At 48.9% G+C, this 12,454-nt stretch overlaps 1 protein-coding gene across 1 annotated transcript in view; it reads right to left on the minus strand.

Moving 5' to 3' along the window:
* Positions 1-831: 831 nt before the first annotated feature.
* Positions 832-12,454, minus strand: part of scube1 (signal peptide, CUB domain, EGF-like 1) — an 80,261-nt gene continuing 68,638 nt past the window's right edge. Inside the window, exon 9 of the mRNA XM_030114087.1 lies at positions 832-848. Within this exon, the coding sequence (XP_029969947.1) occupies positions 832-848 (17 nt within the window). The remainder of the gene's footprint in view (positions 849-12,454) is intronic.

Genomic DNA, 12,454 nt, shown 5'->3' on the forward strand with positions numbered 1-12,454 from the left:
GTTATTTATCTGATTGTTTGGAGGTGAAGTGACGGGTTTTATCGGTTCTCTCTGGCGATCTGCTCCAACCAAACGTCTGTAAGTTTCCCCTGAAACAAAGACTTTCAGAAGGTTTACAAAAAAAACCTAAACAGGAAAAATGAGAGTGAAAGTGGTTGAGAGGGATTAAACCTGGAAACTCGCTGTGATGTGGCTGTCAGCGTTCTGACTCTGACAGGCAGAGGAATTTCATTTTACAAGTCTAAAACCGCAAAAGTAGAAAAGAAAAAAAAGCCCATGCAGGGAGTCAGTTGGACGGCGGCTCGCTGTTCTGTCCTCCGGCTGACGGCTGCGTCTCTCCCCTCCGTGTGTTCAACGTGACGACTCTGACGGCCATAAATAATCAATAAATGTAAAAAACAAAGTTTACTGCGCCAATTTTTGCAGGCACAGATGTGACGCATTCTGTCTCAGACATGTGGGGGCATTATTCAAAGCGTGTGTGTGTGTGTGTGTGTGTGTGTGTGTGTGTCTGCATGCATATGCATTGTTCAAATAACAGATTACACTGTCCTGATCGCTCAGACAGCAGGTTTGATGCGTCCTGATGGCTTTTAGCTCCGCCTCTGCAGAGCTGCTGCACAAACGAAATTAAACATTCGTCTGGAATAAAAAGAACAATTATCTTAAATGTTTATTTTAGTGTCTGAGAAGTGTTCTCATGAGTTTTTCAATTAAATGTCTTTTTTTTTAAATGAAAAATAATTTATTTCAGCTTTCTAAGGAATCCAGGTAAAAGTGACATTTTTTAAAAACTTAAACGGCAATAACTTTAAAATTAAGATGTATAAATCAGGACTCGTCACTATCTTTGTTCAAAACAACAATCATTATGCTGAATATTGTCTAAAACTCCAGCTCTGGACACATTCAGCTTAATTCAGCTTCACCCAGTTATTCCTGATATTAAAATAACCAACACAAACGCCTCTGCTTCTCTTTCAAAAGGTTAAAATGAATCTGTTCTGTCTGGACTCAGTGGTAAATCATGTGTATTGATCCTGACTGCAGTTCTGTATGGAACCAAACTCTACGTCTGAATTATCGACAGCAGAAACATTCTCAGGGAGCCAGTCAGAGTTTTCAGGGTTTTTTTTTTTTTTTTTTGCATTTTCACAGTGAATCTGACTCCGACTCATATCCAGCTTCTCCGCAGGTGGACGCTTCACATTCATACATTCATCCATTCATCCATTCACACACTGCTGGAGACGGCTGCCGGGAGCAAACGGCTTGGCGTCTGGCTCAAGGACACTTCAGCATGTAGACGGATAGAGAATAGAACCTGCAACCCTCCAAATGAGAAAGAACTGACAGTGTGAACCGCAGAACACAAAATCCCAGCTGCAACACAAAGATAAGAATGTAGTGGTTTATATGTTAAAGGCCTTTCTGGTTTATTATGTGGTAATGTGGCTACTACACTGATGTCTCTGTGTGTGTGTGTGTGTGTGTGTGTGTGTGTGTGTGTGTGCTCTACAGGTTTTCAGCTGCTTCCCGGTAATCGTTCCAGTCTGAACGCTGGAATCCCGATCTGAGAATGAAGATGATTATTATTTCTGAGCTTAATGATCTCATTACAATACAGCCGCTGAACTGTGTGTGCACTGAGCCCGCACTCACAGGCGCGTGTGTGTGCCGCTCCGTCCACACGCACACACACACACACACACACACACACACACACACCGACTGCCAAATGAGATCAGTAAAGGCTAAAACACGTTAAACACACAGCGGACCCGGGGTGCAGAGCAGGGTCTGGTTCTAACAGCTGCTCTGAACCTTCAGACTGAATACAGAAGCTTTAAAAAGAAACAGTGTGTCATAAATCCACCATATTGATTTAAAGTGAAATAAAATGTTTAAATCTGGAGGTGAGGTTGGAGTCAGAGGAGCAGGAGTCCGAGTGAGGCTGAGTTTAGAGTCAGTGTGTAATAAAGCTGTGACTGCATGAGGCTCAGGAGCACACTGAGCGTGTGTGTGTGTGTGTGTGTGTGTGTGCGCGTGCTGCAGTGTGTGACTCACCCAGTGGGGGGCAGTGTGTGACCAGGATGTCGGTGTTGTCGGGGATCTGGTTCCACTTGTCCAGCAGGGCCTGACCTCTGGGCAGGTTGAAACCCCAGCCGTAGTACCAGGGCTGCCTGCAGACACACACACACACACACACACACACACACACACACACACACACACACACACACGCGGTTTGGTCAACACTCTTGTGAGTGTAAAATAAGGGTCGGATGTCAAACACCTCGCTCACTGTCTCCACTCCTGGCCGAACACTTTCACAGTGATTAGAGTGTCTCTCTCTCACACTCTCTCACACACACACACACACACACACACACACACACACACACACACACACACACACACACACACACACACACTCACACGGCAACTGTGGGGACCTTTTAGTAGAAGCTGAAGCAGAAATTAGGATGAGTTCCATTAGAAACAGGAGGATGATTTAAAGTGACAAACTGACCTTTCATTAAACTCAACAGGACGGGAGAGAGGAGCGGCCGGACGCTTCCTGCTGTGACCTTTAGATACACACTCCTGACTGTGTGTGTGTGTGTGTGTGTGTTACATTAAACATCTCCTTGATCACAGTCTGTCAGAACTGGACGAGAAGTCGAGGGACGACTGGGGCATGAGAGGAGGAAGAGGAGGAGGAAGAGGGGGGGGGGGGGCTGATGGCTGGGGCTCGTGTCCCTTTACTTTGATAGGAGACGCCCCGACCGTGAGTGACGGAGAAGAAATTAACATGTCACTTACAATCTGTGCTCCGATCCATCTTCCTCCACAACCACTGTGTGTGTGTGTGTGTGTGTGTGTGTGTGTGTGTGTGTGTGTGTGTGTGTGTGTGTGTGTGTGAGTGTGTGTGTGTGTGTGTGTGTGTGTGTGTGAGTGTGTGTGTGTGACTGCAGACGACGGCGTCTGCCGCCGCCAACCCTCCTTTTTATAAATTGCTGAGTGCAGTCACTTGAAACGCCAACTTTATCGCGGCGGCCGCCGCCCGATGCGTCAGAGCTCAGTGGAACATCAGATCAGGGTTTTTAGAATAATTTCCTGCGTGTGTGTGTGTGTGTGTGAGTGTGTGTGTGAGACTTCAAAGACAGATGGAGAGACATGAAGACGGGCCTGAAGATAGGAAGAAATACCTGACACACACGCACACACACACACACACACACACACACACACACACACACACACCTCCTCTTTAATTAGAAAAGGCGCTAAATGGCGCCTCGGAGGTCAGCGGAGCGGCGTGGGCGGCCGGCCGCTCCAGTGGCAGTGCATCATGGGAAATCAGGCCTCTATTTGGGTCCGATTAAAATTCCATCACTTGCCGGCGTGAGAGGAGGCTGCGCGGAGGAGGGAGTGACGCCGGCCACCAACAGCCTCAATAATTCACAGAGTGAATATTAAAACATTTAACCGGCCCGGCGCGTTAATGGGGCTCCGCCATGGAATATTCATGTCCATCAGAACGCCGGCGTCTCAATTAAAGCTCGGCGCGGCGATTGATGCTCCGAGTGAGGACGAGGAGGAGGGACCCCCCCCCACAGAGCTGCTGCCTGGTGATAATACCCAACAAACAGTGATTCATTTCAGCGCAGCCGCCGACCAGCAAAGAGAAAGATTCATGAGGACGGCGAGGATCGGCGGCAGCAGCTGCAGCCGGAACGCGCAACTCTCTGTGAATGATGGTCAGGAAGACACAACTACCTCAATGTTGAGGACAGAGTTTCAAAAAGAGAAAGGAACGAGAACTTCTCTTCACAAAACCAACATTTATGACCACAGTGAAGGAACGCCGCAGTTCGGTAAAACGGTTCCAGTTCAGGAAGAATCTGTTAAGACTGTGGCTCAGCCGGCAGGTCCAGAAAGATGATCAAATATAGGCTGAATTAAAACATCAAAAAATCTCTGAGATATGAAATAAAACCATTGAGAGTGGGAGTGACTGCAGGACCATCAGACTTTAGTTCTGTTTGCTGTGTTTAATGCAAAGTATTTTCTTATTTGATGAGTTTGATCGAAGGAGCTGAAGAGGCAGAGCAGATCATTTTATTTTCCTTTCTGCTCCCTTTCATTCAGTCTCAACACGGAACATTTTTGCTGTGTATTGTTTTGAGCTAATTTATTTTTGTTAATAAGATGACTTAAGTAAAGTGAAGTAAGAAAGTTTGAAAGAAATGGAAGTTATGAAAATTTTTCCCAAACAAATTAAATGAGCAACGGATTTTAAAATAGAAAGAAAACAGATCTGATATAAATATATATATTAGGAAACATATCACAGACAGAAAACTGTTAAGTCAATCCCTTCTCCAGTCTAGGAAGAAAAAAAACAACTAGAAAAAGCCTGACACCCTCTATAAAGTGTTTTCTGACCCCTTCTGGGGTCACGACCCACCAGTTGAGACTCACTGCTCCAGCACTGCCCGCCATGTTCACCAGCTTGTCCTCCTCCCTGTGTCGCTCACTGCTTCGTTTTTCCACGTTTTCATGTTCTGGGTGGAGATCAGCCACCGTTCCAGTCCAGTTTATAATCAGACTACATCTAGTTTGCAATCAGATTACATCCAGTTTACAATCTGATTACATCAATTTACCAATCAGATTGCATCCAGTTTACGATCAGATTACATCTACTTAATAATTAGATTACATCCAGTTTACAATCAGATTATATGAAGTTTCGAATTGGATTACATCCAGTCCACAATATGATTACACCATTTATAATCAGATTACATCCAGTTTACAATCAGATTGCATTTATCTGACTGCCGGTTGTGAATTTTCAGTCATGTTGAACGTCTTTCAGCTTGTATCTCATTGGAAGAAACTTAAAAAAGAAAGTTTTCATGTGTAGAACATAAAAAAGTGAAGCCTGAACCTGCTGAAGGCGAACACTGAAACAATCAGCTGCTTTATACCACGTTGGACCACTAGATGTCGCTGTATGACAACTGAATGAAGCTACAGCACCACGAAAAAGAGGCTAAACGAATCAACGGAGAACTTCTAACATAAAGAGAGAAAGTTTATCCTAGCTCTTTAAGAAGCTGTAAATTTCCCAAAGCATAAAAAAGCCCATTAGCAGCGGAGCGGCAGCCATTCTCCTTAAAAACAGAGGCTCCAGTCTATCATGTTGTCAAGCCAGGATTACAGTATCCTGTATAAAGTGCCGCAGCCTGTTCTAATTTGGTTCCATCAATCACTCTGCGAGAGACGGCGTCGCTCGCTTTCACACGCGTTCTATCTCCTTCTGCAGCGGCTTCTCTTTGTGGCGTCCGCCGCGCCAGGAGGAGGAAAAAATAAAAGCTGAAAGGAAGCGTGTCCTCGGCGGCGGTGGGCGTCTCCATCACGGCGACTAAAACCAGATTATCTCTGCTCCTGCAGAGGAGCTGGCCGCAGAACCGCCTCCTCCTCAGCACAGCCGGCCAGCAGGAGCCACAGGAATTCTACCTGGAGTACTATCAGGCGAGGGATCGCAGCGGGACCAGCGTCTCACACCAGTCGCTACGTTCTCCCTAAATTCCACATTTCCAGAATATTCACGTTAAAAACCGGCCCAAACGTGACACACATGCTACCTGCTCTCCTCTGCATCTGAGAATGCAGCTGGCCCCCCGGGACTTTTATTCATAGACTTTATGACACTTTTTTTGCAAACTCAGAGCTGGAGCGAGTGGTTCAGTTTCATATCGGGCACACTGCTGCCCCCTGCTGGTCCACCGGCAAAATCAATCTGCGTTAGAGGCTTTTACTTTGAAAGGAAAACGTATCGTATGTCTAGTTGTTGCACTGGCTCAGTACTCAGAAAAGAGAAGTGTGTGTGAAGCACTTAAAAAAAGGGAGAGCAGAGCTGAAGTGGATTAAGTGTAACGAGGTCGAGTGTTTAACACAGACCTCCGCTAATCACGACACACACTGCCGCAGTAAAACACACCCGGCCGTGATCACCTCTGCTGGATTTAATTAACTGCTCATGACTTAACGACCCTAATAACAGGCTGGGAGGCGCACACACACACACACACACACACACACACACACACACTGTTTGTACTGTAACTGCTTCACACTAATCATCGATGTTATTTAAATGTGATTCTCAGTTTTTCTCATTGTTTTCTCACCTTGGATGAAAAGGCCGTTCTCTATCAGCTCATCCCAGCTCTGAAGGGACAGAAAACACCGCGGAGTTCTTCACACTGAGGCCCACAAAGCTGCCGAAACTCCGAAACACGAGTGTGAAGTCAGAATTCACAGCAATTCATTGACTGAAGTCTCCTGAAAATCCTGGCTTTCAGTGAAGAACACGTCCTAAAGGCAGTGGAGACGTCCTGAGGGACGCAGTGCGATGGGATGCTGGAGTTCTCTTCCTGCTCCCCAAAAATTCTGAAAGACCAGATCCATGCAGAACTCTGCAGCCTGGAGACTTCTGGAGTTTTGTACTTTCTGATTTTAAGCTGTAGAAACAGGAGCGTGGACACGCTGGTGGTTTATAGATCCCTTTAAGAGACTGACTCACACTAAAGGCAAGTCTGAATATTACCAGAACCTGGTCCGACCGGAACCTGGTCTGACCGGAACCAGACGCCACTGAACTCCATCCTTCAGTGTCCTTCAGAGTTTCAAGTCGTTTCCATCACAGCTTCTGTTTGTTTTCCTGGTTATTATTTTTAGAGAATCTTCAAAATTTGAGCCAATAATTTAAAAAGGTTAATACATTATCCTATTTTTATTTTTTTTAGGAAGGAATTTCTGCACATTTACTAGATTTTCCATCTGGTGGTGAATGGAACTTCACTGAAGAGTGAGAACATCAGATCTTCTGAGAGTCTGGGTGAATTCACATCACAATAATCCTGATGACACAGAGCCATTGCTGTGGAGCAGTCAGAGAAATGAAATCACTCCAAGAGACTGTGAGCTGTCTTGGTGTAAATCTGGCCAAACTCCGGACTGAATACCCGTCCGGTGTTTTCCATGTCGACTAGCTTCCGATGAAGAAGACAAAAGGAAGTCATGAATGGATTCGCCGTATCAAACAGGGAGAAAACTTTCCGCCGCCGTTCTTTCTTGTTGGTCGACACACAAACTTCTCAAGAGCGCCGAGAGAAAGAGTCTCCAAACCTCGGCTTCCCGGCGCCGACACAAGGCTTTTATCCGCCGGCGCCATTGTAAACATGCAGACTACAGCAGCTCCTTGACACTGAGCCAAACAATGGCGGATGCCTCAATGCCACGGCGGCGCCGCGCCACAGCCTTTGTGCCGCTCGCACGCCGCTCGCCGACCCCGCTCAAAGCGGAGTCACGCAAACCGAAAAACACCTGACAATGAGACGTCAAGAAGTTTGGCTCTCCTCTCAGCGGGTTATTGTTCCACGCGAAGCGGCGGCGGCGGCGGCGGCGGCCTCACTCCCTCCGCTCCCACACAATCCCATTAGAAGAGCTGTTTTTGGGCTAATTTGACAGAAGTAACTCAATAGATGGAACAAAAAAGAAAGAAAAGAAAGAAAGGAAGTGTGCTCCGGAGCTGGTGGCGAGTGTGAGAGTGTGAGTCAGCCGGCCCACTCGGCCCAGCGGGGGGCCGGCCGAGGAGACGTGGAGAGACGGAACAACTTGTTTCATATGTTACAAAGACACACAGCCGCAATTTAATTATTGAGCGTGACTCCAAACCTCTGCAGACACACACCATTTGATTCCTGGACCCACTTTGATGTTTAATCACACACACACACACACACACACACACACACACACACACACACACACACACACACACACACACACACACACACACGAGGAGGACCACCCGAGTGGGCTGATCCTCGCAGCGGGAAGACGAGCAGAACGAACAGAAGAAGGGAGGAAGACGAGAGGAGGGGGGTGACTGGAGGAGTTAGCAGATGAAGGTGTGAGGCAGGAGATGAAGGATGATGAAACGAGGAGGAGGGGGAGGAGGAGGAGGAGGAGGAGGAGGAGGAGGAGGAGGAGGAGGAGGAGGAAGAGGAGGAGGAGGAGGAGGAGGAGGAGGACGGGGTGAGGAAGACAGCGCTGGAAGGCAGAGTGGATGTGAGTGTGACAATAAGGCGGATTAGAGATGTGACAGAGCCTCGCCTGCAGCGGCCTTTTCTCTGTCACACACACTGTGTGTGTGTGTGTGTGTGTGTGTGTGTGTGCGTCCACGCTGCACCCAGCCACATCACCTTGTCTCCAAAATTAAACCCCTCGATCCTCCCGTTGTTGTCCATATCGGACACACTGAGGCCCGGCGACTTGTCTGAACGCCGTGGGTTTTCTTTGACCTCAGTTTGGCCTGGCAGGAGTCGTCGGCCTGTCCAGAGCCTGACGTGTGTGTGTGTTGGAGGTGAGAGGTGTGTGTGTGTGCACCGCTCCTTTAGTCTGCCCTTCCTGTGGGACACACAAACACAGACATACACATACACAAATTAGGAAAATGAGATCGTTTTCCTAATTTGTGTGTGTATGTGTGTGTGTGTGTGTGTGTGTGTGTGTGTGTGTGTGTGTGTTACAATTTCTAATTCAAGCGGAATATCTGTAGCTAGAGGATTCCAGCACCTGCTCTCACTGTAAATCCAGTTTTTTCCATTGTTTTCTTGCGTTTCCATCATGATCACATCACTCGCTCATACCTGAATAATATATTCAGATTTGTTTACGCGGCGGCTGACAGGTGGGTTTTCTTTTTTGTTTTTTGCATCCCCTTGCATCACGCGGCGGCGGCAGCGGCAGCGGCAGCGGACAAAGCTTTTTTTTTTGGGCGATCCGTTACATCGGATTCGTCCGCGGCACGACGAGAGCGGATTAAATAAGCGACGAGCAAATGAGTGAAATTAACATTTCGGGGTTGGCTTGAAACCGGAGACGTCCTTGAAGCCTCTGGAGGAAGCGGCGGCGGCGGCGGCGGCGGGGAAATTAGTGGGGAAAGTTTGCGAGAAAGAGAGAGAGGGAGGGGGAAGAAAGAGAAGAAGAAGTCTCCAGCTGAAGCGGCTGTGGGAATACGCCGCCGTCCTCCTTTGGCAGAGACGGGAGTGTTTCCTGCGTCAGCGCCGTCACTGGCAGCTGCCTGCCTCCACCCGTCTCTCAGCAAGCTCGTCCTCCGTCCCCCAGGAGGACAGCAAACACCGAGAGGAGCGCTGACGGAGGCCGGCCCGATGGGGGTGGAGAAACAGCCGTCCATACATCCATCTGTACAGCCATCCATCCATCTATACATCAATACAGCCATCCATCCATCTATTCATCCATCCATCCATCAGTGCATTCATCAATACATCCATACATCCATCAATACAGTCATCCATCCATCTATGCATCCATCACTTCGTACATCCATCCATCCATCTATACATCCAACAATACAGCCATCCATCCTTCCAACCAAGTATTCAATCTATGCATCCATCCATCGATACAGCCATAAATCTATCCATCCATCTATGCATCCATCCATGCAGCCATTGATCCGTTCATCCATCCATCATCCATTAATCATCCATCAATGTATACATCCATCCATCCATCATCCAACAATCCACCTCATCATGTTGGAGCTGAGAGGTGTGTGCTGCTCCTTTAATCTGCCATCCATTCTTAAATCCATCCATCCATCCTTCCATCCATCCATCTAAACTTGTTTGTTGAAAGTTAAAACACTCGCTCACACCTGGCAGGTCTCAGTCTCCCTGATGTTAACTGCTTTTAATAAAAGTGTGTGTGTGTGTGTGTGTGTGTGTGTGTGTGTGTGTGTGTGTGTGTGTGTGTGTGTGATAGACAGACTCAGAGAAAGACGAGCGGTGAGGGAGGGAGTGTGAGGAATGAAAGGAAGGAGTGTTTCCACTGAACAAAGCCGAGCGGAGCGGCTGAGGCGGGAGGCGCCGAGCGGGGAAGACGGGACGTCACCGGACAAGCGGAGAAAAGGTATCAAAAGCAGGATTAGCTTCAGATGGCAGTCGATTCCCCAGTTCCTCCTCCTCTACACGTCGCTCCATTGTTTCACTTCTCCTCAGGTTTTCTTCCTACCGTGTCAGGAGAGAGGTCCGCCTGCAGCCCGGAGACGAGGCGGACTGGATCCTACACATGTGGGTCACATGTTTCACCCAGCAGGGGGCCAGATTTCTGCTTCTGCCTTGTCGGGAGGTGACGCTCTTTCACCGACACACCCGATGAAATATTCACGGTGTGTGTCGACGTTCTCGCCGCCACAGCGCGACATGAAGCCGGAGACAGCTCTGCGCTTCAGCCCCACGCCGTTCCGCCGATCGGCTCTGTGTGGAACTCTGTGTTCTGGAGGGGAATGCCGAGTAAAGTTGTGTGGGTTTGAACAAAGCCCGGCAGAACAATACTGCGTTCAAGATGACAGATGTGACAGGAGCTTGGAGACGGTTCAGCCTCATGAGCGCCGCTGTAAACTGCAGACTTCTCTTCTGCTGATGGTTTCAGTTTTCGAATTCTGCTGGTACTTCCAAGTACCGATTCACGTAAAATCAAACTGCACCATGTTTCGGTACCTGAACGCATCGTCGTGACTATGAGGGAGTAGAAAAGTAGGGGATTTTCCATGCCGGACCTGAATGCAGCATTGCGCGCACAAGAGCGTAATGACGCCAGGAGCTAGCATGTCAACAAAGCAAGCGCGATTAGAAAGCTCGAAAGTACGGCTCCACTTTTCAAAATACGATGCAGACGACGTTCGCTGTAGCGGGAAAACTTCTAATCTCAGAATCTCCTGGTGAAGAACAAGACGTTTCTCCAGGCTGAGGAGCGACCGGCCTCAGATCTACGCTACAACCCTGCTTTCAGCACCGTTAGCATGCTAGCATCCATTAGTGACTTGTCGTCAGCCGCCAGCAACGAATTAACATTTCTCACCACATAAACAAGGGAAAGTATAAAGGGACCGACCGCTAAATTCATATTTAGCATTGTAGCGGTTAGCATTCTCTTCTGCTTCGTTCCTGACTTTATGTTGGGAACGTCCACACTGCCTGAAAGAGTGCTGTTCGGCGGGAAAAAGGCCTCGTCCACAGAAAAAAATCCATGCTTGTGTCACTTCTGGTTCGGTGCTGCTGATCTAATCCAGGAAAATGAGGCCTTGATGTTTCAAAGGCTACGAATTACCGCGATTGCCTTTTGATCAGGCGCTCTAATGGACACCTTTTCACACATTTAACTAAAGGACTTGTTTACCAATGTCAAACCCGATGACTTTCAGGGATTCTTCGGAGCGGCACGATCAGGAATGTGATCAGGAGGGAAGCTAAACTCCTCCCTCCTGATGCTGATGTGTCGACGGACGATTCTCGCCGAGACGACGCAGAGCGCTCCAGTAAAACCGTTACGCGGCTTCTGGATGGATTGAGCTACACGCTGATGAAGCCAACAAGCTGAAAAATGTCTGTCTGAGTCATAAATCTTTGCCCTCATTGCCGATTTCCCCTTCTGTCGTCTCCACAGCCCATTTCGTGCATCTTGTAAGTTGATGAAGGCCGCGCCAGAGCGCCATTTCCATCTCACAGCACAATACAGAGCCATAAACAAACGGCAGCGATGGCTGTAAACAGCGGCGGCGACATGACAAATGCTCTCAGACGCGCCACGTGACTCGCCCTCCGTCCCTCCTCGCGCCGACACCAGTTCCTGCAAGCAACAGACAGTAACAAGCGAGAAAACGCTCGGCGACGCTCCCCGGAGCAGTCGATTCACAGACCAGCCCCTCCCACTACCCAGCAGCCCCCCACCTGCTCACACACCCACCCGCTCAAGCAACACCCCGGATCCGCCGGGCGCGGCGACGGGAGGGGAGCCGGTACGCGGCAAATCAGCCGAGAACCCTGACAGTCGACTTCATGCCCGGCGATAATGAGCTCCAGCCGGAGAGACTCTCACGGGGGGGGGGGGGGGGACGGCGGCGCGGAAAAACGGTAACGATGCCACTAATCGGGGCGAAGATTTAAAAAAAAAAAAAAATAGAAGGACCGAAAATAAATGAGTGGAAGTTGCCTGGTTGGCAGTGTGTGTGAGAGTGTGTGTGAGGCTTGACGGGCAGATGGCGGAACAAACAGGAGACGGGCGCCGGGGTCTCTGCGGAGGACGAGGCGGGAACGGCGAGGACGAGCCGGATCAGAGCACATGGCTCCAGCGACGCGGGAAACCTCCCTCAGTACAGCAGGTGGAGGTGTGTGGTGTGTGTGTGTGTGTGAGAGAGTGTGTGTCACAGAGCAGGTGGGGAGATGCTGTGTCACAGAGCTGCATGGAAGACAAAGGGGGTCTGATTCGAGCCTGAGTGTGTGTGTGTGTGTGTGTGTGTGTGTGTGTGTGTGTGTGTGTGTGTGTGTGTGTGTGTGTGTGTGTG

This window comes from Salarias fasciatus, chromosome 17, assembly GCF_902148845.1.
Source record: "Salarias fasciatus chromosome 17, fSalaFa1.1, whole genome shotgun sequence".
In the NCBI taxonomy this organism is placed as follows: domain Eukaryota; kingdom Metazoa; phylum Chordata; class Actinopteri; order Blenniiformes; family Blenniidae; genus Salarias; species Salarias fasciatus.